Source organism: Myripristis murdjan, chromosome 8 (assembly GCF_902150065.1).
Source record: "Myripristis murdjan chromosome 8, fMyrMur1.1, whole genome shotgun sequence".
Classification (NCBI taxonomy): Eukaryota; Metazoa; Chordata; class Actinopteri; order Holocentriformes; family Holocentridae; genus Myripristis; species Myripristis murdjan.
In genome coordinates this window covers 32664794-32691303 of record NC_043987.1, presented here as the reverse complement: position 1 = coordinate 32691303, position 26510 = coordinate 32664794, and the positions used below count along the sequence as shown (strand labels likewise).

The 26510-nt window shown below is 39.5% G+C and overlaps 1 protein-coding gene and 9 non-coding genes across 10 annotated transcripts; 9 read left to right on the top strand and 1 right to left on the bottom strand.

Annotated features, from left to right (window-relative positions):
* Positions 1 to 1386: 1386 nt before the first annotated feature.
* On the bottom strand, positions 1387 to 5697 carry LOC115364046 (amine sulfotransferase-like). Its single transcript, XM_030058459.1, has 6 exons — positions 5559 to 5697; positions 5151 to 5353; positions 4281 to 4407; positions 2105 to 2199; positions 1725 to 1896; positions 1387 to 1631 (listed from the first exon to the last, which is right to left on the bottom strand). The coding sequence occupies exons 1-6, from the start codon at positions 5695 to 5697 to the stop codon at positions 1501 to 1503; spliced, it is 867 nt and encodes a 288-aa protein (XP_029914319.1). The 3' UTR covers positions 1387 to 1500.
* A 13152-nt stretch (positions 5698 to 18849) lies between these two features.
* Positions 18850 to 18921, top strand: trnae-uuc (transfer RNA glutamic acid (anticodon UUC)). The gene has a single exon. It is a non-coding gene; the product is annotated as a tRNA-Glu (tRNA).
* A 566-nt stretch (positions 18922 to 19487) lies between these two features.
* trnae-uuc (transfer RNA glutamic acid (anticodon UUC)) lies at positions 19488 to 19559 on the top strand. Its single transcript has one exon. It is a non-coding gene; the product is annotated as a tRNA-Glu (tRNA).
* A 559-nt stretch (positions 19560 to 20118) lies between these two features.
* trnae-uuc (transfer RNA glutamic acid (anticodon UUC)) lies at positions 20119 to 20190 on the top strand. The gene has a single exon. It is a non-coding gene; the product is annotated as a tRNA-Glu (tRNA).
* Positions 20191 to 20744: 554 nt separating this feature from the next.
* On the top strand, positions 20745 to 20816 carry trnae-uuc (transfer RNA glutamic acid (anticodon UUC)). Its single transcript has one exon. It is a non-coding gene; the product is annotated as a tRNA-Glu (tRNA).
* A 935-nt stretch (positions 20817 to 21751) lies between these two features.
* Positions 21752 to 21823, top strand: trnae-uuc (transfer RNA glutamic acid (anticodon UUC)). The gene has a single exon. It is a non-coding gene; the product is annotated as a tRNA-Glu (tRNA).
* Positions 21824 to 22377: 554 nt separating this feature from the next.
* Positions 22378 to 22449, top strand: trnae-uuc (transfer RNA glutamic acid (anticodon UUC)). The gene has a single exon. It is a non-coding gene; the product is annotated as a tRNA-Glu (tRNA).
* Positions 22450 to 23008: 559 nt separating this feature from the next.
* Positions 23009 to 23080, top strand: trnae-uuc (transfer RNA glutamic acid (anticodon UUC)). Its single transcript has one exon. It is a non-coding gene; the product is annotated as a tRNA-Glu (tRNA).
* A 534-nt stretch (positions 23081 to 23614) lies between these two features.
* Positions 23615 to 23686, top strand: trnae-uuc (transfer RNA glutamic acid (anticodon UUC)). Its single transcript has one exon. It is a non-coding gene; the product is annotated as a tRNA-Glu (tRNA).
* A 551-nt stretch (positions 23687 to 24237) lies between these two features.
* trnae-uuc (transfer RNA glutamic acid (anticodon UUC)) lies at positions 24238 to 24309 on the top strand. The gene has a single exon. It is a non-coding gene; the product is annotated as a tRNA-Glu (tRNA).
* Positions 24310 to 26510: the final 2201 nt, after the last annotated feature.

Sequence of the window (26510 nt, the reverse complement as noted above, 5' to 3'; positions counted from 1 at the left end):
GTCGTCTTTTATGTGGGTCAATATGTTAGTCTAGAAAACTGGCGGGTTTTTTTTGTTTTTTTTGTTTTTTTTTTTGGAGGGCGCTCGTGCGCCCTTAAGCTAAGCTAAGCTAACGTTAGCGGATGCAACACTAATTGTAACGACAACCGGTTTGAAATAGATGTACAAAACGAAGCTAAAAGGGCAAACGCTTTAGATGAACATATTAACTAGACGCCCGATGGCTGACAACTTACCTACAATTTGAAGACTGACGGATGACTGACGGATGATGGGGACGTCGACGATACTGTCTGCCAGTTGCGATTTGCTTCGACAATACCTGAGCCGATGGGAGTGGCTCTTAAGTAGTACGTTGGGCTGACGCAATGCTTTAGCCAATCACAACGGCGTTGATTCTTCTTCTTCTTTTTCTTCTTCTTCTTCTTCTTCAATACACAATTTCTATACCATAGACATACAAGGTCATATAATAATCTCCATTCCGATTATTTTAGGTCTACTTTTTCCACAATTTTCTATTACGTTCAGAGGTCCGCATTTCTGGAACACCTTACCAATCCACATTAGACACTGCACCACGGTAAAGTCATTTAAGAAACAAGTCTTACATTTTTTACTGGCTCGGTTGTCGTTGTTGTTGTTGTTGTTGTTATTATTATTATTATTATTATTATTATTATTATCATTATTATTATTATTATTATTATTATTAGGCCTAAGGGCTATACTACATTTGTCTTAGATGTCCTGAAAATTGACCTATCCTGACGTCTTAATGTTCAGCAGCATATCGACGTCAAAATTTTGGTCATAATGTGACGTCCAAATGTTCAACTATATAACGATGTCGAAATTTGATCATAATTTAGACGTCCAGATGTTCAACTGCATAAAGACGTCGAAGTTGGGTAATAATTTAGACGTCCAGATGTTCAACTACATAAAGACGTCGAAATGGGGTCATAATAAGATGTCCAAATAGTTGACCTATTTTGGACGTCGAGAATAGGTCTATATCTAGTCTTGGACGGACGGACGCAATATGGACATGATCTGGACGTCCATACGACGTCCAATGTTTAAGGGGATGATATCCATAATAACCCTAACCCTGGAGGAAAGCCTAAAAACTAACTTGTTACTCTACAGAAGCAGTAACTTGGTAAAGTAACTACTAACTAGCAGCCAAGTTCAAATTCATTCTCCCAGTCTAGTTTTGTTTGTGTTTTGTGCTCTTTGTTTTCTCATTTCTCCCCAATATGAGACAGAAAAGTCAGGTGGAAAACATCATTTTACTGGCTATCTTTGTGATTACATATGGACGGCACAATGCAACATTCCACAATTTCCCTGAGGGAACCTCCCCAAAGCGATCAGTAAAGTTCTATCTAATCTAATCTAATCTAATCTAATCTCTAATCTAATCTAATAGTCATAAATGTCATAAATGTTTAAGATGCACACTTCTTGGATTGAGAAAATTGCGATACACATCGTCTAAGGCTGCGGCGCTAGCTCTGCGTCCCAGATGAACTTCAGTGCCAGGTCACCCAGTCGCTCCTCAAAGATCTGATCACACCTCTCGCTCTGGGCCACAGTAAAGGTGTTCTTCCAGTCACCGATCTTACCTGCAATAAAAAACAAATGAATAAATAAAATGTCATGTTTGATGTCTGTTTACAGAAACCTGAACAGGATCTACAGTTCAGAGGTTATACTACCTTTGCGCATGAACGGTCCCTTGAGGAAGTCCTTTGGCAGGAACTGATAATTGGCCTTTGGATCATTCTTCATGTTCTGGAAAGCCGTTTTCTCAACAATGTGATCAATCCCTGCCTCGCTGAGCTTTCTCCCCAGGAAGCTGCAGATCTTAGTTACTGCTGTCTTCGGATCCTAAAAGAGAGACAAAAAAATCAAGCTGAGAAAGGAAACGGTGATTGAGAAATTACTTATTTGGTAGTCAGCACTGATGAACATGACTTTCACTCTATACAAAGCATCAAATGGATTTGAAATGCATTTCTCTTCCAGACTCTTCACCAGCCTCAGGTCCCTGGACGTCCCCAGAGGAGACCACAAGGCCTGCAGGGCTGAAGCTTACCAGAACCATGTCCTCGTATGTCAGGAACAGGATGTCGTACTGGTCTCTCTCATCATGCCACTCCCTGATGTGATCAAACCAGGAAGATCCAACAACTGCAAGAAGACAAACATTCATGTTTTGTTTTAATATTTTCCTCAAATCAGATTTTTATTTCAGAAATTATGGGGCGGCGCGGCTCAGGAGGTAGAGCGGTCGCCTCGTAATTGGAAGGTTCCCGGCAAGGGCGGATATTCCAATTCCTTGTTGAGAGGGTGGGGGGTCAAAAGACAGAAAAATTTCCCTTCAGCAATTCTTAAGGAGGGACACCAAAAGTGATGCCCCCAGCGCCCCCTATTGGCCACATTTTCACCATCAGCAATCTGCTCCTGCCTGCTCCCCATGAAAGCTGAGAGTCACCAACATCACAACCAGCCAAGAGGAGCAGAGAGAAGCTTTACCCAGAAGTGATGTTACACCTTTACAGTTTGCAGATCAAAACCTGTGTGCCAGCATTGATAATCAATTTGGTTTCTGGGTTGAGTCAAAGTCTTGGGGGGCATTTTGATATGAAAACCAATTTTCATAATTAAACAATATATTCATTATCAGAAAAAAAAAAATCTGACATTTGTGACAAAGCAAACAACCTGAAAGGGAGCTATGGTTAGTAGTCCAGTAATTTTAGGCCAAAATTGGGGTCAACCTAGGACAAATTGCAAGAGAAGCAAACTCAACTGATTTTGTATCCTCAGTTTGTCCTGAGTGAGGGGAAAAAAAGTCCCAAGAAATCCCATTGGTGGAAAGTTTTGAAAATCACCTATTTATGACCACATATTACCAAAAAACACTGTTTTTAACACACAGGGGAAAGGGTTCAAAATTTATTTTCAGATATCACTATAAAAAGTCAATTACAAGTTCTTTGAATTATTCTGTTTACACATGCATATCACACATTATCTGATTTGATATGCGCTAATAAGGAATATAAGGAATAAATCCCAGAAGAGACATTTTAACAATGAATTAAAAGGTTGCTATTTATATAGTTACCTTGCATTAAAAGGTTACTATGCAACAGTGAATTAAAAGGTTACTATATATATAGTAACCTTTTAATTCACTGTTTAAATATCTGTTCTGGCATTTATTCCTTATATTCCTTATTAGTGCATATCAAATCAGATAATGTGTGATATGCATGTGTAAACAGAATAATTCAAAGAACTTGTAATTGACTTTTTTTCTTGTCTTTGTGTGTGTAATCAACTTATGAATTTTTATAGTGATATCTGAAAGTAAAATTTTGAACCCCTTTCCCCTGTGTGTTAAAAACAGTGTTTTTTGGTAATATATGGTCATAAATAGGTGATTTTCAAAACTTTCCACCAATGGGATTTCCTGGGACTTTTTTCCCCTCACTCAGGACATACTGAGGATACAAAATCAGTTGAGTTTGCTTCTCAACCTGAAAGGGAGCTATGGTTAGAGCTGGGGACAGAAGTCAGATAGGCATCAGGGGGGCAGAGCTACAGCGGCAGGCGGGAGGCCAGAAAACGAACGATAAACAAATTTTGTTCAACAGAGGGAAGGTGGGAGGAAACATGTCCATCACCTTGTTTTTTAAGTTCAGAGTGACGACTCACCAGAGGTGGGCAAACCAACACACACACACAGACACACACACACAACACACAACACACACACACACACACACACACACACACACACACACACACACACACACACACACACACAAAGAGTTGGCAGCAAACCAGGAGGTGCAGTGGACATAACCACTATGTAGCATGAAAGAGGGGTGTGTCAATCTTTCTAAACTTAAAACCACATTGTTTTCCCTCTATAATTAACACAAGTGCTTCCAAAATTTCTTGCATGTTTTAGTACTACATAGTTTTGTTTCCAATGACTTTTGTGGGGGAGACCTACCCCTTTTTCCCAGGATTGGGGAGGCAAACATTGTAAAGAGCTGTGAGTGGCCAGTAGACTAATAAAGCACTACAGAAATACAGTCCAAGAAACAACATCTGTGAGTGAGGAAATATGGTAAAAAAAAAAAAAAAAAAAAAAAAAAGGCAAAATGAAGTGAAATAATGTGAATCAAAAAATGCTCTTCCCTCAATTGTTCACTCTCAGCATCTTTGACAATCAGTATATGTTTTTATGAACTCACCGTTTCCTGCCAGATACTGCTCCAGGAAGTCCTCGAAGCTCTTGGGGGTCTCCCAGTGGGCTAAGGCACAGCAGAAGTGGTAATAGGACATAATGTTGTCCTTTGGGTTGCGCATCACATAGACAATCTGTCATGGAAATGAACAACCAGTGTTAAATTCTATTTAGTTTTAGTCTTAGTCTTGTGTCATATGACTAGTTTTAGTCATATTTAGTCAACTTGTATTCTTTTTTGTTTAGTCACATTTTAGTCAACGAAAAGTCTTGGCTTTTTAGTCTACTTTTAGTCGAAAATCCAAAGTATTTTAGTCTAGTTTCAGTCGACTAAATTACAAAGTATTTTAGTCAATAGTCTTTTTTTAGTCTTTGACCATGTTGACTTTTTTTTAATTTAACAGTATGTTAAATTATTATTATTTTAAAAATGTTAATTGCTTATCAAACATACCTAACAATTCAGCTGCCAATGAATGAGCAGTAGCCTAGTATGCATGCGATAACATAGATTGAAAAATAAGCCGAAGTGATACCTCTTCTATGAATAGACAAGCTAAGCCAGTGTGCTGCTGTTAGCCAGTGAAAATATAGCGGAGTGGCAACTCTTCGTTTTGTTACACAATCTATGTCAGTGCGCTGCTGTTTTAACTTTGTTCGCCGCGTGTGTGCTCCTCAGTCACACACACACACACACACACACACACACACACACACACACACACACAGACACCCAAAATTGACGAGTGTTTCCTCTGATTCATAAAATTTTCTACTCCACCTCATGCTCTTACAATTTCCAAGCAAGGCAATCGACCTCCAAACACCTTGCATTTCTGTCCGCATTTATCTAAAAGTCTATTGCTCAGTCCGTTACCTTTGCCTTCTTATTCTTCAGGCCTGGAGGCATGAGACGGGGCGTGAGGTGAGACATGAGGAGCCGGGGAGAAGGTCGTTGCGAGATGTCGTGCTTGGGCTTGTACTCCAGCCACGGCATCTGCCTCATGTTGGTGGGATGAGCAGGAAGACCGCCGTCTTGCTCCAAAATGGAGATGATGATGTTTTGAGTCCATATGGTGCCTGAGTGTAAAAACCACAGAGACAAATGGAAATGGCTCCTACTTTATTTTGACGGTGCACTGAGTCAAGAAAGGCTGATAAAATAATAATAATGATGATGATGATGATGATGATGATAATAATAATAATAATAATAATAATAATAATGAGACCCTAGGCCAAAAATTGTGAGTGCAAAAAAAGTATCTGTCGGCCAAATGCTCACCTGACTTCAGATACGTGACCAGGAATATGTCACTGTCACGGACCTCAAAGCTTTGGAGAGAGTCAATGTACTCTGGAGTGGTGTGAATGTCAAAATTGTAGTTCTTATACCTGAGGAAGTAGTCAGTGGTCTTCTCCATCATACAGGATCTCTGACTCAGACAGAGAGACAGAGAAGCTCATTAATGCCTAAATACCAGGAGGGAAAATCAAATGGCTGATAGGAGGATGAGGAGGTGTGGAGAGTGAATGAGAGGAGGAGGAAAAGTGAGAAGTCGCAGAGGTCTGAGGGTGAACTCGCCCCATCTCAAACGTCCAGTCTCACCAGACACTATGTTTGTCTCACAGTAAATATGGCTTTGTGTGAGGGGTTAGTTCATAATATTTCACGTTGGCTTTTAAAGCATTAAGTATATACACAATATCGAAAGAGATAGTCATCCAGAGAGATAACAGCAATACAGCAGCAGTATTTTACTATTTAATATTGTCCTTTAGGCCAATGTCCAATGTAAACCTCGTGTTTTGCATTACATGTCCCAAACGCCCAAGATGACCTGCATTAAACCCAGCTTTCATTTGAAAAAAAAAAAAAAAAAAAAAAAAAAAAAATCACCTTTGGGACCCTGATATTATAAGATGAGGTGAGGTGAAAACATAAAGTTAAAATAGTCATTCATAAATAATTTCATTTTATTTATTTATTTATTTAATTATTTATTCATTCATTCATTCATTCATTCATTCATTTAAATTGAAAAAAATCATAGTGAAATTAAATTTGGCCTCATTTTGCTGAGAACCCTCTGAAGGACCCCGGGAGGTTCCCAGACCTTAGGTTGAAAACCTAACAATAGGGAACAATAGGGAAAACTGTCCGTCACTGATTCTGTGCAAATGCAGCAAATTCAGGTGCAATTTCCATATCTACAGTAATAAAACATCAAGCATATGAAACAGCACAGGACTGAACGAATAAACAATAGATTACTCACTTTATCACCAGGGACTCACACCAAGTGAGAAATAATGTTCCTTAAACCACGACAACTTCAACAACTCTGGAGAGAGTTGACACAGCCGTGTCACCAGGTTGAGGAATATTATCTAACCTAACTGGGTGGGATTATGTGTCCTGCAAGATATTATTGGTCCACTGGGCTGGACTTGCCCTTCCTTCCCTGTATTTCACGTTAAAACACAATGAACTGTGGGTAATTCCCTCAGGCAGAGTCTGCAGAGATGCTGGAATGAGTGGCTGGATGTAAAGGATGTGGCAAATATGTTTAAGATGTTTAGTATGTACTGCTGTGCGTGCGAGCTTCTCGTTTGCTTTGCCCTGAGGTCAGACTAAGCAGTTTCATGCGTGGAGCACACATGGATTTGTTCATGTAAACGACTAAACCATTCAGCTTCATGGTCTTAGCCTATAGAAAACCACAAAATACTGCTTTGAGTCATGATGGGAAAAGTATTGCACTAAACTCACGAGGCATGTATAAGTTACATTCTTGGAGAATTTAATTACCATTCATCATATTTTACCATGTAATAACAAAGTGGTGAGCCTTCTTCTTTCAAACTACACACTCTGCCTTTAACCACAAGTTTTTAAAATGTATTTTAAAGGCTCCGTCTGTCTATCTCCGCATTTTATCGCTGAGTGAGGCGAGGCTCTGCAGTCAGCACACACAATGAATGAATGAATGAATGAATGAATGAATGAATGAATTAATTAATTAATTAAATTGTGGAAATTCACTTAAGTTTTTTTCCCCTCCAGGTAGTACACTGGTACTCTGTGGTGGACATTGAGCATTAATGAATATATCTGAACAACACCTGCACTGTGTCCTGTAACACACCTGCTGGCTGATGGCATGTGCAATTTAAATATGACTTTATTGAAATTTTACAAAGGTTTGAATTACTGAAAAAAGGAAAAAGGACCCATCCCATGTATAAAGTGTGTGAAGTTAAAGTTGAAGCATGTAAAGATGGTGCACGACTGGCCACAGAAAGGCCCAATGTTCGTCTCAGACTCGTATTATTTAACCCTGACCTCAGTACCTAAAACAGTATAGTTTAGAATATATACACTGTAATAAATTACCAGCATTTCACAATAATTGACAGTATTATTTTACAGTAACTTGTTGTAATTAAGTTCCCCTGTAATATCCCAATGAATACCTGTAAAAACTACAGCATCCTTGGATTTTACAGCATTTAACTGTTATTTTACAGTAAAATGCTGCAATCAAAACACCCCTGTTATATCACAACAAGGTCTGTAATATCACAGCAACACAGTAAAATAAAAAAAAAATGCAAGGATTTCACAGCATTCAACAGTATTATTACAGTGAAATTTTGTATTCAAATATTCCCTGGTAAGTCACATGACATAACCAAACTCGGCACTGAGCCTGAAGAGGCCATTTCCCTCTTCTCTTCTGGGCTGAATGGAGAAGGTGAGCTGCATGCAGAACATCTGTTTGCAGTACATCTGTGGTATTTTAAATGATATTAGCACTATTAGCTAAAGTGTACATGTGTCATTAACTTTATTTGCTGTTTTCCTCTGTGTGTGTGTGTGTGTGTAAGATTATGAAGGATGATGACTCAGCTTGATAAATGCTGCCTGCAATACATAAGTCTATTTAAAACTGAAACTGTCTTTGCTTATTAACAGGTACTTCTTGGGCATCAATCCTGAAAGAGGCTCAAAGACCAGGAAGCGGACAACAATGAACCCTCATATGAGCACCTTTTGAGGAAACTAACTGACTTTGAGTGGGCATCATAGGCTCGCTCTCTCCCTTCCTCTCTTACCTTGCCATGTAGGCCTCATTCCCATCCTCTTACTGTTATTGTGGCACATGATTAACCTGGGAAGAGGTGCAAAGTGACCTCAGTACGCAGGCAAGCCAAGACCAGTCATGGGTTGGATAGCAGTGTTAATGATTCTCCTGATACAATGGAATGCTAGAAGTTTGATGGCTAATGTACAGGAATTTAAAAAGTAAGTGAGTTATCCAGTAAACCAGATATTATTTTTGTGCAAGAGACATAGTTGAAGTCACAGTTAGATTTTAGATTGGCAGAATATGTTTCTGTTAGATGTGATAGGGAGGGGGGAGTAGGGGGAGGATGTGCAACGTTTATAAGTGAAGATATTACATACAGGGAAGTGATGGTAGGAACTGAGCAGGAGTATGTATCTGTAAAGATATGGACAAGTGAAGGGGAAATTAGGATTATAAATTATTACAATCCATGCCGAAAACTAGACATGGAAAAATTATCACAAATTAAAGGGGTCGATGAGAACAAGGTGGTGATGTGTGCGGATTTCAATGCTCATAGTACATTGTGGGGAGGAAAGAGAACAGATGCAAATGGAGAAATAGTTGAGGATTTATTAGAGGGAAAGAATATGGTATGTTTAAATGATGGGAGAGGGACGAGAATAAATGTACACACAGGGAACACTTCAGTACTTTTTTATTGATTTAACTCTAGTGTCTAGTAATTTGCCTGGGATATGTGAGTCAATCAATCAAATCAATCAAAACTTTATTTATAGAGCAGTTTTCGTGCATGAAATGTAGCACAAAGTGCTTTACATGTTAAAAACACCCCCGGCCCCCCAACCCCAACCCCTACACCCCCACCCCCACCCCATGATTCTCTGGTTGAGCTGCAGGAAGTTTTCTGTCATCCAGGATTTGACGTCTAAAATACAGTTAAAAAGGGCATCAAGTGGCCCTGTGGCATCAGGAGACATGGAAATATACAGCTGTGTGTCATCAGCATAGCTGTGAAAATTGATCCCATGTCTCCTGATGGCACTGCCAAGTGGGAGCATATATAGATTGAAAAGAATGGGGCCTAAAATTGATCCTTGGGGCACACCACATTTTATCTCATGCATTCTTGAGGAGCATGTATCCAAACTAACCAGGAATTTTCTTGCTGTGAGATAGGAAGTGAACCACTTAAGAACAGTGCCAGAGAGGCCGACAAGGTGTCTGAGTCTATTTAAAAGAATAGTGTGATCTACTGTATCGAAAGCAGCGCTTAGATCCAGTAGCGGGATGTATCAGAAGAAACCTCTATAGGAAGTCATTTGCCTTTATTAATATTTTACACAGGAATAGTGTGTAAAATATTAATGCAAAGGCACAGCCCTCAAAAACAAGGACTGGGGAAGTGGGTTTTTAACAGAGCACAGTGGGATATGTTTGAGTTTATTTGTGAGAGGGAAATAGGTGAAATAGATCTTAATGGGGATACTGAGGAGATTGAGGGGAAATTTAAAAGTATATTATTCGATGCTGCTAAGCAGACAATTTCTAGGAGTAAAGGGAAGATGAAGAGGAAAGCAGTCCTGTGGTGGACAGATAAATGTGGTGAAGTGATAAAAGAGAGAAATAAAGTTCTGAGTGTATTAAGGAGAACTCATAATTTTCAGAATTTAATTAAGTATAAACAAACACAAGCAAAAGTAAGGAAAATTATACGAAATGCAAAAAGGCAAAGTTGGCAAACTTATTGTAACAAAATAGGTAGATCAACAAACGTGGGAGAGGTGTGGAACATGATTAAAAGTATGAGAGGAATTAGAGGGGAGTGGAACTACCCAGTACTGAAGATGGGGGAGGAAGTTGCAGTCTCGGATGGAGAGAAGGTTGAAATGTTAGCAAAAGTGTTAATTCAAATTCACAGCTCCAATAATTTGAGTGAAGAAGGTAAGAGAGGAAGAGAAAAGACCAGATCAAATTATCCAGGAGTATTTGAGAGAAGGGAGGACATAACTAGTACAATGGACGCTCCATTTACCTTAGAAGAAATGAGGAGAGCGATTATAAGATCAGGGCTTACATCTCCAGGAAAGGATGAAATTTGTTATGTTATGTTAAAACACTTAGGTGTAAAAACATCTTTGAAGTTGCTAGGTCTGTATAACAAAGTATGGGAAACAGGGAAACTTCCAGTTGAGTGGAAAGAGGTAGTGATTATCCCTATCAGGAAACCAGGAAAGGATTCATCAAATCCAATGAATTACAAACCAATCGCGTTAACTTCACATATACTGTAGGTAAGATAATGGAAAGAATGATAACAGAAAGGTTGACATTTTATATGGAAAGTAGAGGAATGTTCTCACTTCACCAGAGCGGATTCAGGAAGGGGAGAGGAACCATGGATCCCATCATGTGTCTGGAGACAGAGGTTAAGAAAGCACAACTTAATAAAGAATCTGTGATGGCAGTTTTCTTTGACGTAGAAAAGGCATATGATATGGTTTGGAAGGAGGGACTAATGATTAAATTAAATATGATGGGAATAGGTGGAAGAATGTACAACTGGATAAAGGATTTCCTATTTGATAGATTTATTCAGGTTAGAATTGGAACAGTTTTATCACAGGTTTCAAATTTTCAGTTGACAAAACTAAATCTGTATTATTTACTAGGAAAAGGAATGCTGAGGGAAAGTTGTATATGTATGATCTAGGGATAGAGCAAGTGAAAGTATTCGGTTTTTTGGGTGTATGGTTTGATGCAAAGTTGACATGGAATGAACATATTGATAGGGTAATTTCTAAATGCAAAAAGGTATTGAATGTAATGAGATGCTTATCAGGATCAGAATGGGGAGCAAGCAGATGTGCTATGAAAAATATTTATATAGCATTGATTATATCTGTTTTTGATTATGGATGTATTGCATATGGTTCAGCAGCAATTAATGGTAACCTACTGGGCAAATCTCCAGGTAAATACAGGAGACAAACACCCAACGGTAAAAGTGCTTCTTCCATGTTGGGAAAGAGAGAGATATAAGGGAAAATGTTTTGCATGGAGCAGTGGAAGAACAGCTGCAGAGATGGAATTAAGTCAGAAAATTTTTATTTCTGCTGTGCAATTAACAGCACCCTGTTTTTTTCCATCAGTTCATATTGACTTTCACATTCAAGAAATTGTGCATAAAGGTTGTGGAGATGTTGTGAGTTTAGTGGAGGAAAGATTACATACCATATATCATACATTTATTCCAGTATTTACAAATGGATCCAAATACCCTCAAACTGGAAGAACAGGATTTTCTATTTTTATTCCACAATTGAAGAATTCAATCAAAAGGAGGACATCTGATGATTTGACTGTATACACTGTTGAGATATTGGCAATATAAAGTTATTATATGTTCAGATTCAAGATCAGCATTACTATCAATACAATCATTCACATCTAGCAGCAGGCAGGATGTAGTTAATGAAGTCTATGAATCCATGTATAGATTTCAGAGGCAGGATAGAATAGTCACCTTTATGTGGATACCAGGTCATAGAGGAATTAAAGGCAACAAGATGGCTGATACCAGAGGCGCCGCCAGGAATTTTGGGCCCCATGAAAAAGATATAGATATACAGTACAGGCCAAAAGTTTGGACACACCTTCTCATTCAATGCGTTTTCTTTATTTTCATGACTATTTACATTGTAGATTCTAACTGAAGGAATCAAAACTATGAATGAACACATGTGGAGTTATGTACTTAACAAAAAAAGGTGAAATAACTGAAAACATGTTTTATATTCTAGTTTCTTCAAAACAGCCACCCTTTGCTCTGATTACTGCTTTCCACACTCTTGGCATTCTCTCCATGAGCTTCAAGAGGTAGTCACCTGAAATGGTTTTCACTTCACAGGTGTGCCTTATCAGGGTTAATTAGTGGAATTTCTTGCTTTGTCAATGGGGTTGGGACCATCAGTTGTGTTGTGAAGAAGTCAGGTTAAAGGTTTAAGGTATTTGTGCAGGTGCCAGCGCCCCTGCTCTGGAAGCTCTAACACAGAAGGGCGCAAGACAGTAATTTCGCACAGGGCGGCAACATGGGCAGAACCACCACTGGATGCGGACGATCTCCATGCTTCATCAACATGAATATTGAAATCACCGGTGAGGATGATGCTGTCATACCTTCTGATAATCTCATACAACAGATTTTTAAACTCATTCAGGAAAAGCACATGGTTTGGTTTTGGTGGGCGATACATGTTGATGAGCAGGATCGGCGTATCCCACTCATCAGTGGCGGTTCAGCCTATGTTGATGCCCTAGGCGAAATTCATGCCGGGGCCAACCGGGCCTCGTGTAAGAAGCTAAAATTTTCAGGTGAAGCCTCAGCCAGGACTGCGTCTTCTCCGTGCCAGTCTAACCAGGTCTCGGTTGAGAGAAACACATTGACCTTGTTTCGTGTTATGAGCTGTCTGATTCGGTCCTTTTTGTCATTCAAAGACCGAGCATTGAGCAGCGCCATCCTGAACCCCACATCTCGATCAGTCTCCCTGTCGCTGTCCACCTCTGAAACAGCCTGGGTGTCCTGCCAGAAGCCTGTGCTCTCTTGATGTCTCGCCAACTCATCAAACATCGTCCTGTGAATAACAGTTATCAAGATCATTGTAGGAACACCACCAACACCATGCAATACCATAAATTCCTAAAGCATTTAACATGTAGGCCTATCTTAAATCCACATGATACTCTGGGCAAATAAGACAGTTTCAGAGTTGCTGTAAGGTTTGTTTTTTTCACTTTGACGGATCGAGGCTAATTACTCCCATAGACTTCAAGGAAATGCCACTCAAAGGCACATAAAACATTAAAAGACCCAACCACCAACGTTTGAACTCACTCTGCTTTTTAGTCATCCAACACAAATCTGGACCCTATATATTGATAATGACCCCGTGGTGGTGTCTTTGTCTGCTGAGCTCAGATCAAATTCAGCTTCTGTGTAGGAAACACTGAGGGCAAAGGTGCTGCTTATCCTGCTTCATCAGTGCTGTGTGTCAGTGTGCATGTGATCTTAGGTTTCTGGCACACCTTCATAACCCCAGGTGATGTAGTTCTACATAGCGGCCACTAGATGGAGCACATTTTATTGTTCTGGACTTCAGTCTGTGCAGGACAGTGACATCTCTCCCCAGTCACTCTCTGAGACATGACAATATATGTGGTGATATGGCATAAATGCTGCCTATTTTTATTTTATATTTTATATTTTATGTCAGCATTTGTTGAGTTGGCCTGCAATGATTTTCTGTTTCTGTATTATTATTTATGTTCTATGAGGGTAAGATGAGACGTAGAGCACTCAGCAATATGACAAATGGGCTGTATTTCCATAGGATTAGTGTAAATGCAAGTATTTATGCTAATGCAGGTGAAGAAACCATATCCGCCCTGCTGGTCTGTTTGTTAGTTAACTATATAGATATGGGTTTGGTTACTTGCATTGTTGTTAATATACACCTTTGGAGTGACGCTAACTAACCACTTTATTTTCTCAGACACATGAGATGAAACTTATGACAGCAGCAGGGATTCCTCAGACAGAAAGTGCCCAAGGGAATCTAGGAAGGCAAGTGAAGCCACGATGAAACCCAGCATGTTGCATAACACACACACCCACGGCAACACACACTAAACAAACATCGGTACAGCAAACATACAGCTCTTCTCTCATCAGGGAAACTGCACAACTAGTGGCCACAAACTAACTTTAAAAATACTTTTAGTCGTCAAAGTGCTTGACAATTTATAGTTTTAGTTTTCATTCTCAAATTCCACAGTCAATGCATATGTATAGTCCTCCTGTTCTCTCCAGTGGATGAGTAAAACTGTATCAGGTGTTCTGTGGTTTTGTTTCCACACCCTGGGTTTCTGCCAACTGGTTCAGACCGGTTTCCAACATATATAAAGGAAGTGGAAGCAGCCGACAGACACAAAGGACACACAATGGAGAATAAGAAATGTCTTCCATACTTCACTGCTTTATCAACTTTAATCTGACCAGGGAGTCCCACTGATTATAAAATAACGCTTTTTTTTTTGTTGGAGAGACCTGACCGAGACAAAATAAGTGACCCGCTGCTGAGACCGACAATCCAAGGAACAACTTGAGTAAGTGACACATGTTTTGGGGAATTCTCTATATTTGAGTCTCTGCCTTCTGATAACCTTTGTTTTTGGGATACTGACAACCACAAACTGCCTAATAATTTCATCTTGGGTGTCACAGCTCCCTTTGTCTTTAATGGCTGGTCAGAATCAGGTTATTAGTCGCAGAGATTTCACAGTCCACATCTGTCCAAATAATGCATCAACTCAGACATTTTTATATCTAAATGGTTCCTTTTATCTTAGACGTGCTCATTTTGTCATAACCTTGATATTGTGCTGACGCTGGGCTTTACGTTAAACGTTACTGTTTGTTTAAAAACTGAAAAACTGAACATGAAGAACAGAGATATGAGAGTTTCTGCATGACAGCTATACTGACAAAAAGAGGGCAATAGCAGACTACATAGTGTGATCATACACACAATAAAATGTAAATGTGTAGATATAGGCCTGATTTTAAAATCATGTCTGCATTTAAATGTCACACCATGTGATTCAGGAAAACAAGAATGACATTTGCCGGTAATGCGCTCTCTCTCTCTCTCTCTCTCTCTCTCTCTCTCTCTCTGCTGCAGACTTTCATACTAATTTCATGTTATGTGCTCAGTTAATTAATAAGACAGACATATTCCACCTCTGTTGCATTCCTTCAGGTTTCTCCCTATCGTTTCTTCCCGTTAAAGTTTTTTTGTTTGTTTGTTTGTTTGTTTTTCTTGAGGGGAGTTGTTCCTTATTGGATGTGAGGGTCTAAGGACAGAAGATGTTGTACGGCTGTCAAGCCCCTTGAGGCAGATTTGTAATTTGTGATACTGGGCTATACAAATAAAATTAACTTGACTCGACATTTACAACACAAGAACGTCCCACAGCACTGAGGTTCATGAGAGGGAGCGTGTTTTGTTCTGACCTTCCACTACAGGATATATCCACTGTGTGTTAGCGCTCCCTACTCCAGCTGGCCGATATGGACAAAATCAAATATGATATCACTGACCAATTTTTATATGATGACCAAGCAGGTAGACGCAAATATGAGAGCAGCTACAACAGTGTGTTAAGCTCAGAAAACTGGATATCTTTGCTTTAATGCAGCCTTTAAAACCACAAAAAGGCAGCACTTATGCCATATCACCACTATATCCATAATTCCAGAAGATGTTTAGTCTCATGTCACCATCTTGATATAATATTGATATATTGCCATGTCCTAGAGAGCGACAGGGGGGAGATGTCACTGTCCTCCTGCACAGACTGAAGTCCAGAGCAATAAAATGTGCTCCATCTAGTGGCTGCTGAATAGAACTACATCACCTGGGGTTATGAAGGCGTGGGCAGCAGCAGGTTGAACAGTTCTGATGTCACACTGATGACTGTAGATACTTTGATATTGAGGTTATGAAGGTGTGACAGAAACCTAAGCTCACATGCACACTGACACACAGCACTGATGAATCAGGATAAGCAGCACCTTTACTCTCCCTGTTTCCTACACAGAAGCTGAATTTGAGACACCACCACGGGGTCATTTTAAATATATAAGGTACACATTTGTGTTGGATGACTATAAAGCGGGGTGAGTTCAAACGATGGTGGTTGAATCTTTTAATGTTTTATGTATCTTTGATGTTTTCAGATCGAAACGTTCATTAGAATTCATTGTGCCATCGTTTTCTACATTATCACTGAGACAGTGCGGACAAAATTATAATAGTCTAAGTATGTTTCACCTGTGTTATTTTCAGCTGCGGTGAGAGTCACGCCTAGTTGCATTGACACCTAATGCCAGTGGTTTAAGATGCAGGAAGAGTCAGAAATAGTCTGGCAGCTTGGATTAGCTCAACTAAAGTGCACTGTTTCCCAGTGTTAACACACCAAGTGAGAGTACAAAACTAAAACACACTAACTTTGCCTCAAGACTCAGAAAGTCCACATTTCAGCTGTCCCAGGGGCTTAAAGGAATACTCCAACGCTTTGGGCAAAACACCCTTTTTCCTGACTTAGCCAGAATGAGACAAGATATGCCACACCATTTCCACCTCTGTAGGCCCACTGGTTCAGTTCCTATGGGTGACATTTCCTTGAAGTCTATGGGAGTCATTAGCCTCGTCTTATTTGCCCAGAGTATCATGTGGATTTAAGATACATGTTAAATGCTTTAGGACTTTATGTTATTGCATGGTGTTGGTGGTGTTCCTACAATGATCTTGATAACTGTTATTCACAGGATGATGTTTGCGAGATATCAAGAGAGCGCAGGCTTCTGGCGGGACACCCAGGCTGTTTCAGAGGTGGACAGCGACAGGGAGACTGATCGAGATGTGGGGATCAGGATGGCGCTGCTCAACACTCGGTCTTTGAATGACAAAAAGGACCGAATCAGACAGCTCATAACACGAAACAAGGTCGATGTGTTTCTCTCAACCGAGACCTGGTTAGACTGGCATGGAGAAGACGCAGTCCTGGCTGAGGCTTCACCTGAAAATTTTAGCTTCTTCCATGAGGCCCGGTTTGAGAGAGGAGGAGGTGTAGCGATTCAATATTCAGAAGTATTTCAGTGCAGGAAAATTGCCTTAAACTGCAGAGAAACATTTGAATGTGTTGCCATGGAACTGCAACATGATGAGTGGGATACACCGATCCTGCTCATCAACATGTATCGCCCACCAAAACCAAACCATGTGCTTTTCCTGAATGAGTTTAAAAATCTGTTGCATGAGATTATCAGAGGATATGACAACATCATCCTCACCGGTGATTTCAATATCCATGTTGATGAAGCATGGAGATCGTCCGCATCCAACTTCTGTTCCCTTCTGCAGGAATCTGGTTTCGATCAACATGTGGATCAGCCAACCCATAAAAATGGCCACACGTTGGACCTGGTCATCACCAAGAACGTTGAGATTTCCAATCTCTCTGTCCAGGATGATGGCATATCTGATCATTATACTGTGCTATTCAATGCAATGCCATTTTAAAAAGGTTAGGAGTAAGAGTAATCAATGAAAATTATTGAAAAAAGTTGGTGAAAAGGTGAAAGTTGCTCTGAAAGTCATTGGTAGAAAAGATTCTGTCTCTGAACCTGATCTTTGAGAACATTGTGGTAAATCAGACATGTCTTGTACCCTGAATATGAAGTACTTCCTTCAGGGAGACGTTATAGAGCAAGTAGATATAAATACAATCGATACAAGCTCTCCTTCCTCCCTACTTCCATAGCACTTTTGAATAAATTACCTGCTATAAGTTAGGTGCTATCTCTTCCTTCTTTTGTCCCCCTCTGGTGGGCAATTTTTGATTGTGATGACTTTTAACTATATTTTATGCTGTCATGGGTTTCCATGGTTATAATTGTATTTATTTTCATGTATCTCAGGCTCAACAAGTGTATTTGCAGTGCTAAGGACTCATGCACTTTTTAAACACAAGTGGGGCGATGCAATATAATGACTTGTGCGAAGTCAGGTGCGGACTCGTGTTATGTCTTGTGTTTTTTCTTTCTGTATTTTAAATGTTGTTTTGAGTGTGGTGTACTGTACTCGCAGCTGTGGTACTTGAGTCCACAACAAATGTCCCCTGGGGACAATAAAGTCATTCTGATTCTGATTCTGATTCTGAAAAAGTGAACAATAGAAAGCACTTGAGGCCCAAGAAGCTTTCACTGATTTAATGGGATGGTTTTACTTTGTTTAATAAAGGATTCAATAAATTTTTAAAAAATCATCTGTGAGTCAAATATGTAATTGTAAGTACGGTGGACAAGCTGCCCAAATAAAACTGGGATTGTTCGTGACCATTATTGCACCAATGTCACTTTCAGACTATGAGGTGTTTTCTTCAATCCCAGCTCCAGGGTTTGTAATTTTTTGAAGACATGGATTTGTGAGTGATGTGTGTTAGGGAGCTCCCATATCATCTAGTGGCCACGATTCCTGTTTTTCCCCCCAGCAGCCTGGGTTAAATTCCCAGCATCTGGGGAGGATCACTTAAATGTGGTCTTTAGAATGGGTCATATAAAATACCAGAGATTACACTGGAATTTATGAAACCATTAGAATATGTAGATCTGCTTTTATGGAGTGAAAATGTTTTACAAATCCTATTTATAACATGTTTGTTAAAAGTTGTTATAAACATAAATATAAAATTCACTCCAAACCATAAACTACATAATTTAACGCAATTTTACATATAAAGTCAGGAAAAAGATCACAGTTTAACCTTAAAACCCCATATGGGGTGGCTTTCCTTGAATCTGAGCACCAAGGTTTTGAATTTGTTGGAATAATGGGAATCAGAATGGCTTGGTGCGTAATGTCCCATATGGTCTAGCGGTCAGGATTCCTGGTTTTCACCCAGGCGGCCCGGGTTCGACTCCCGGTATGGGAATAACTGTTTGAACAAACTTGTGTCTCTGACAAGAGGGTGGACAAGTGTTTCTAACAAAAAGGTATTGCTTGGGTGTTTTGAAAAATCAAAGACACCAGGAGACTAGAAAAACCTTATCATTAAGTTGCGTTGATTAACGTGACAGACTCCCTTCTAGAAGTCACTGAAATGTTTCCTTTAATCAGGGTTTTGAATGATATTAGATGATGATGAGAGTATAGCATTTATCAATTAGATCTGTGTTAACAAGCTCCCATATGATCAGCCTGGGTTCAGCTCCTGGTATGGGAAAGAATGTGTTTTAATTGGTGAGAAACACATTGGTCTCATGTTTTAAATTAAATAATTCTGTGGTGGTTTTGATTGATTGATTGATTGATTGATTGATTGATTGATTGATTGATTTGATTATAAACAACATCATTTAACGCAGTTTTACATATAAAGTCAGGGAACAGATCACAGGTTAAACTTAAAAACCTATATGGGGGGCTTTCCTTGAATCCCAGCACCAAGGTTTTGAATTTGTTGGAATAATGGGAATCAGAATGGCTTGGTGCATAATGTCCCATATGGTCTAGCGGTCAGGATTCCTGGTTTTCACCCAGGCGGCCCGGGTTCGACTCCCGGTATGGGAATAACTGTTTGAAGAAACTTGTGTCTCAGACAAGAGGGTGGACAAATGTTTCAAAATGAAAGGTGTTGCTTGGGTGTTTTGAAAAATCAAAGACACTAACAAACTAGAAAATGTTGCACGTTAAGTTGCTTTGATTAATGTGTCCGACTCCCTTCTAGAAATCACTGAAATGTTCCCTTTAATCACAGTATCAGGGCTTTGAATGATATTAGATGATGAGAGTATGGCATTTATCAATTACATCTGTGTTAACAAGCTCCCATATGATCAGCCTGGGTTCACCTCCTGGTATGGGAAAGAATGTGATTTAACTGGTGAGAAACACATTAGTGTCATGTTTTCAATTAAATAATTCTATGGTGGTTTTGATTGATTGATTGATAGATTGATTGATTGATTTGAACATAAACTACATAATTTAACGCAACTTTGCATATAAAGTCAGGAAACAGATCACAGTTTAACCTTAAAAACCCATTTGGGGAGATTTCCTTGAATCCCAGCACCATGGTTTTGAATTTGTTGGAATAATGGGAATCAGAATGGCTTGGTGCATAATGTCCCATATGGTCTAGCGGTCAGGATTCCTGGTTTTCACCCAGGTGGCCCGGGTTCGACTCCCGGTATGGGAACAACTGTTTGAACAAACTTGTGTCTCAGACAAGAGGGTGGACAAGCGTTTCAAACAAAAAGGTATTGCTTGGGTGTTTTGAAAAATCAAAGACACCAGCAGACTAGAAAAACCTTATCATTAAGTTGCATTGATTAATGTGACAGACTCCCTTCTAGAAGTCACTGAAATGTTTCCTTTAATCAGGGTTTTGAATGATATTAGATGATGATGAGAGTATAGTATTTATCAATTAGATCTGTGTTAACAAGCTCCCATATGATCAGCCTGGGTTCAGCTCCTGGTATGGGAAAGAATGTGTTTTAATTGGTGAGAAACACATTAGTGTCATGTTTTAAATTAAACAATTCTGTGGTGGTTTTGATTGATTGATTGATAGATTGATCGATTGATTTGAACATAAACTACATAATTTAACGCAACTTTGCATATAAAGTCAGGAAACAGATCACAGTTTAACCTTAAAAACCCATTTGGGGAGATTTCCTTGAATCCCAGCACCATGGTTTTGAATTTGTTGGAATAATGGGAATCAGAATGGCTTGGTGCGTAATGTCCCATATGGTCTAGCGGTCAGGATTCCTGGTTTTCACCCAGGCGGCCCGGGTTCGACTCCCGGTCTGGGAACAACTGTTTGAACAAACTTGTGTCTCAGCCAAGAGGGTGGACAAGTGTTTCTAACAAAGAGGTATTGCTTGGGTGTTTTAAAAAATCAAAGACACCAACAGACTGAACAAATCTTCCTCAGAAGCCAGTCTCAGCATGGATTTGGTGTCCATGACACTTCCAGCTAAGTGAGGATGGTGTGGTTTTGTTGCCAATGCACTGGGTGAAAGGGTGATTTTGGTTGTAATATGGAAGAGGCGAAAACAGAAATTCTGCTAGTAGGCACTGAGGCTCAGAGATCATTATTTTTTAGAATATCTGTATGTAAAGGCTAAAGCTCAACAAATAAATTCAGGGATTGTTGTGGATGCTAACCATAACTAAGACAGAAAGAAAAAAAATCACACCAATAATGTTTCCAAAGCAGCCATTTAGCTCTTGAGAAATATTCAAAGTACACAACTATATTTCTGTTAGACTCAGAAAAACTTCACTCTAATTTGTCACAAGTTGCTTTGATTGTGACAGACTCCCTTCTAGAAGTCACTGAAATGTTTCCTTTATCACAGTATCAGGGTTTTGAATGATATTAGATGATGATGAGAGTATGGCATTTATCAATTAGATCTGTGTTAACAAGCTCCCATATGATTAGCCTGGGTTCAGCTCCTGGTATGGGAAAGAATGTGTTGTAATTGGTGAGAAACACATTGGTCTCATGTTTTAAATTAAATAATTCTGTGGTGGTTTTGATTGATTGATTGATTGATTGATTGATTGAATGATTGATTGATTTGAATATAAACAACATCATTTAACGCAATTTTACATATAAAGTCAGGAAACAGATCACAGGTTAAACTTAAAAACCTGTATGGGGGGCTTTCCTTGAATCCCAGCACCAAGGTTTTGAATTTGTTGGAACAATGGGAATCAGAATGGCTTGGTGCTTAATGTCCCATATGGTCTAGCGGTCAGGATTCCTGGTTTTCACCCAGGCGGCCCGGGTTCAACTCCCGGTATGGGAACAACTGTTTGAACAAACTTGTGTCTCAGCCAAGAGGGTGGACAAGTGTTTCTAACAAAAAGGTATTGCTTGGGTGTTTTGAAAAATCAAAGACACCAGCAGACTAGAAAAACCAGATCATTAAGTTGTGTTGATTAATGTGACAGACTCCCTTCTAGAAGTCACTGAAATGTTTCCTTTAATCAGGGTTTTGAATGATATTAGATGATGATGAGAGTATAGCATTTATCAATTAGAGCGGTGTTAACAAGCTCCCATATGATCAGCCTGGGTTCAGCTCCTGGTATGGGAAAGAATGTGTTTTAATTGGTGAGAAACACATTAGTGTCATGTTTTAAATTAAACAATTCTGTGGTGGTTTTGATTGATTGATTGATAGATTGATCGATTGATTTGAACATAAACTACATAATTTAACGCAACTTTGCATATAAAGTCAGGAAACAGATCACAGTTTAACCTTAAAAACCCATTTGGGGAGATTTCCTTGAATCCCAGCACCATGGTTTTGAATTTGTTGGAATAATGGGAATCAGAATGGCTTGGTGCGTAATGTCCCATATGGTCTAGCGGTCAGGATTCCTGGTTTTCACCCAGGCGGCCCGGGTTCGACTCCCGGTATGGGAACAACTGTTTGAACAAACTTGTGTCTCAGCCAAGAGGGTGGACAAGTGTTTCTAACAAAGAGGTATTGCTTGGGTGTTTTGAAAAATCAAAGACACCAGCAGACTAGAAAAACCTGACCATTAAGTTGCGTTGATTAATGTGTCCGACTCCCTTCTAGAAATCACTGAAATGTTTCCTTTAATCACAGTATCAGGGCTTTGAATGATATTAGATGATGAGAGTATGGCATTTATCAATTACATCTGTGTTAACAAGCTCCCATATGATCAGCCTGGGTTCAGCTCCTGGTATGGGAAAGAATGTGATTTAACTGGTGAGAAACACATTAGTGTCATGTTTTCAATTAAATAATTCTATGGTGGTTTTGACTGATTGATTGATAGATTGATTGATTGATTTGAACATAAACTACATAATTTAACGCAACTTTGCATATAAAGTCAGGAAACAGATCACAGGTTAACCTTAAAAACCCATTTGGGGAGATTTCCTTGAATCCCAGCACCAAGGTTTTGAATTTGTTGGAATAATGGGAATCAGAATGGCTTGGTGCATAATGTCCCATATGGTCTAGCGGTCAGGATTCCTGGTTTTCACCCAGGCGGCCCGGGTTCAACTCCCGGTATGGGAACAACTGTTTGAACAAACTTGTGTCTCAGCCAAGAGGGTGGGCAAGTGTTTCTAACAAAGAGGTATTGCTTGGGTGTTTTGAAAAATCAAAGACACCAGCAGACTAGAAAAACCTGACCATTAAGTTGCGTTGATTAATGTGACAGACTGCCTTCTAGAAGTCACTGAAATGTTTCCTTTAATCAGGGTTTTGAATGATATTAGATGATGATGAGAGTATAGCATTTATGAATTAGATCTGTGTTAACAAGCTCCCATATGATCAGCCTGGGTTCAGCTCCTGGTATGGGAAAGAATGTGCTTTAATTGGTGAGAAACACATTGGTCTCATGTTTTAAATTAAACAATTCTGTGGTGGTTTTGATTGATTGATTTGAACATAAACTACATAATTTAACGCAATTTTACATATAAAGTCAGGAAACAGATCACAGGTTAAACTTAAAAACCTATATGGGGGGCTTTCCTTGAATCCCAGCACCATGTTTTTGAATTTGTTGGAATAATGGGAATCAGAATGGCTTGGTGCATAACGTCCCATATGGTCTAGCGGTCAGGATTCCTGGTTTTCACCCAGGCGGCCCGGGTTCGACTCCCGGTATGGGAATAACTGTTTGAACAAACTTGTGTCTCAGACAAGAGGGTGGAAAAATGTTTCAAACAGAAAGGTGTTGCTTGGGTGTTTTGAAAAATCAAAGACACTAGAAAATGTTGCATGTTAAGTTGCTTTGATTAATGTGTCTGACTCCCTTCTAGAAGTCACTGAAATGTTTCCTTTTATCACAGTATCAGGGCTTTGAATGATATTAGATGATGAGAGTATGGCATTTATCAATTAGAGCGGTGTTAACAAGCTCCCATATGATCAGCCTGGGTTCAGCTCCTGGTATGCGAAAGAATGTGATTTAACTGGTGAGAAACACATTGGTCTCATGTTTTCAATTAAATAATTCTATGGTGGTTTTGATTGATTAATTGATTGATTGATTGATTGATTTGATTATAAACAACATCATTTAACGCAGTTTTACATATAAAGTCAGGGAACAGATCACAGGTTAAACTTAAAAACCTATATGGGGGGCTTTCCTTGAATCCCAGCACCATGGTTTTGAATTTGTTGGAAAAATGGGAATCAGAATGGCTTGTTGCATAATGTCCCATATGGTCTAGCGGTCAGGATTCCTGGTTTTCACCCAGGTGGCCCGGGTTCGACTCCCGGTATGGGAATAACTGTTTGAAGATACTTGTGTCTCGGACAAGTATTTCTAACAATAGGGTGTTTTGAAAAATCAAAGACACCAGCAGCAGCCTCTGGAGACTCCTTCTCCAGAGGCTGGTCTCAGCTTGGATTTAGTGTCCATGACATTTTCAGCTAAGCGAGGATCACAAGGTTTTGTTGCAGATGCACTGTTTGAAAGGACCTCAAGGTTTTGGTTGGAATATGTGTTCCTCAACATTGTTTGGTCCAAGGCTGAAATTTACGATGAAGATTTGTACAAAGCCATCCCAAATGTGTGAACCCAGAGAGAATCTGTCAGCCCACATAGCAGCATCTCTTTGTAAAGGCCAAAATGCATCATACAGTTTATGTGAAGTGGTCTAGTGACACAGTCTACAACACCCATCCCAAGCTTTCCAACCAGACTCTCAGCACTCGCAGGTTTTGCCCATGGAAGAATTCACAGAAATATAAAAGCACAATGTCATTGTTTGGAGACTAATCCCACATGTTGTTCCCCAACAGTCCCTGATTTTGCCAAAACCTCCAAGCTACTCAGACGGGAAAGTGTCCAGTTAGTGATCTTTAATTTTGAATTTCAAGGAAAGACCTAAAGTTAAACCAAAAATTTTTTTTCTATAAATCTGTTTATGTAAAATTCATTTCAACAGAGCACTGATGCCATATATTAATTCCATTTAATGTGTAAATAAATCAAAATAAATTAAAGTTCTGTACTGTATATAAAGTACCAGTGTCACCACCAATATATGAGGGGATTCCTTGAATTCCAGTATCAGGGTCTCAAATTTGTTGAGATCAGTAGATTGGGACTGAAGTGAGTTAGGATGTTAAACGTCCAGCTGATGGACTTTCACCAAAAGTTAATCACACCCACACACCCTCGGGCCAGTCAGTGTGAAAAGTGAATCACTTCTTCCAGCCTTTCCAGTTTCATGCAAATCTGTTCATAACTTTGAGAGATTTCCTGCTGACAAACAAACAAAACAGACAAACAGACTGGGCCGACAACACAACTCCCTTCCACCTTCCACCTAACACTTTTAGCGTAGAAATGAAAATGAACAAAGTGGATTATGCCAGTTTAAAAAAAAAAAAGAAAAAAAAAGTCCTGGTGCCTTTTTTCAGTGTAATTGCAATTGTTTGTTTAAGTGGCAGCAGGTCGTTTCGTCTTACTGCAAAGCTCCTCTATGAAGTTTCCTGCAGACTCCACCTGCCGGATCTACTTTCCAAATCAAATATGAAAATGACAAAAGAAGGTACCAAGACTTGGTTTGTGTTCATTTACGTGCTGAAAGTGTTACTTTGGGACCAGTTTTATCATTTTGGAAGTGGAGTGATGGAAATACAGTTGAGGATTTTGCAGCCCAGAGCAACAATTGAGGATATTTCACCACCATGTGTTTATCACAACCGGGGAAATGTATGAGCAAACACTGCAACAAAGTTCAGGACCACACCACAACAAAAAGTCAGAATAGTACCTGTGTTTATGGTCCTTTAAACACCAAATCACTCAAGTCAAGTAACTGAAAGCTGATCAGATTATTTCAAACCTTAACACTTCAGATTAAACTAACCGGCACAGTTACTTTAACAAAATAAGATTAACTAAGTCACAACATTACAAGCAGCTAATAGGAGTCCAAGGGCCAGGTCACCTTCCCCTGTGTGTGTGTGTGTGTGTGTGTGTGTGTGTGTGTGTGTGTGTGTGTGTGTGTGAGAGAGAGATGGGACAAAAGAATGAGACATGTCATCTTTCATTATTTCCACTGACAGTTTTTATTTTTTTATTTGTTCTGGTAACGCGGTTTTGTCCGGTAAAAGACGTCTAGCAAGGATTCCAGTTCAGCTCGGAGCAGACCATACCTCAGTGATATCACACAGACATGCGCGCACACACACACGCACGCACACACACACGCAGGCACTCACTCTCTCACACACACACACACAATGCCAATGATACTTTTTCCACCTAGTAACTCTGGTCTGCTACAAATATATCCATCATACAATATTTACACACACATACAAATATATACAGAAACGTGCGCTCGGGACAGACAATCTCTCTCTCTCACACACACACACACACACACAGTCAGTCTCAGTACATACGGCCAGTCTGGAAGGTGCAGGTCGTGGGCTTTTTGTCAACCAGGCAGCAGAGAATTTTTTTACGAGT

Bases quoted from the DNA above. Each gene is read 5' to 3' on its own strand.
- LOC115364046 (XM_030058459.1), bottom strand. From the start codon at position 5,697: ATGGAGAAGACCACTGACTACTTCCTCAGGTATAAGAACTACAATTTT. The intron at 5,354-5,558 runs GTGAGCATTTGG...TTTTACACTCAG, and splicing joins GGTCACGTATCTGAAGTCAG to GCACCATATGGACTCAAAAC. The intron at 2,200-4,280 runs GTGAGTTCATAA...GTCTTCTTGCAG, and splicing joins GCAGTATCTGGCAGGAAACG to TTGTTGGATCTTCCTGGTTT.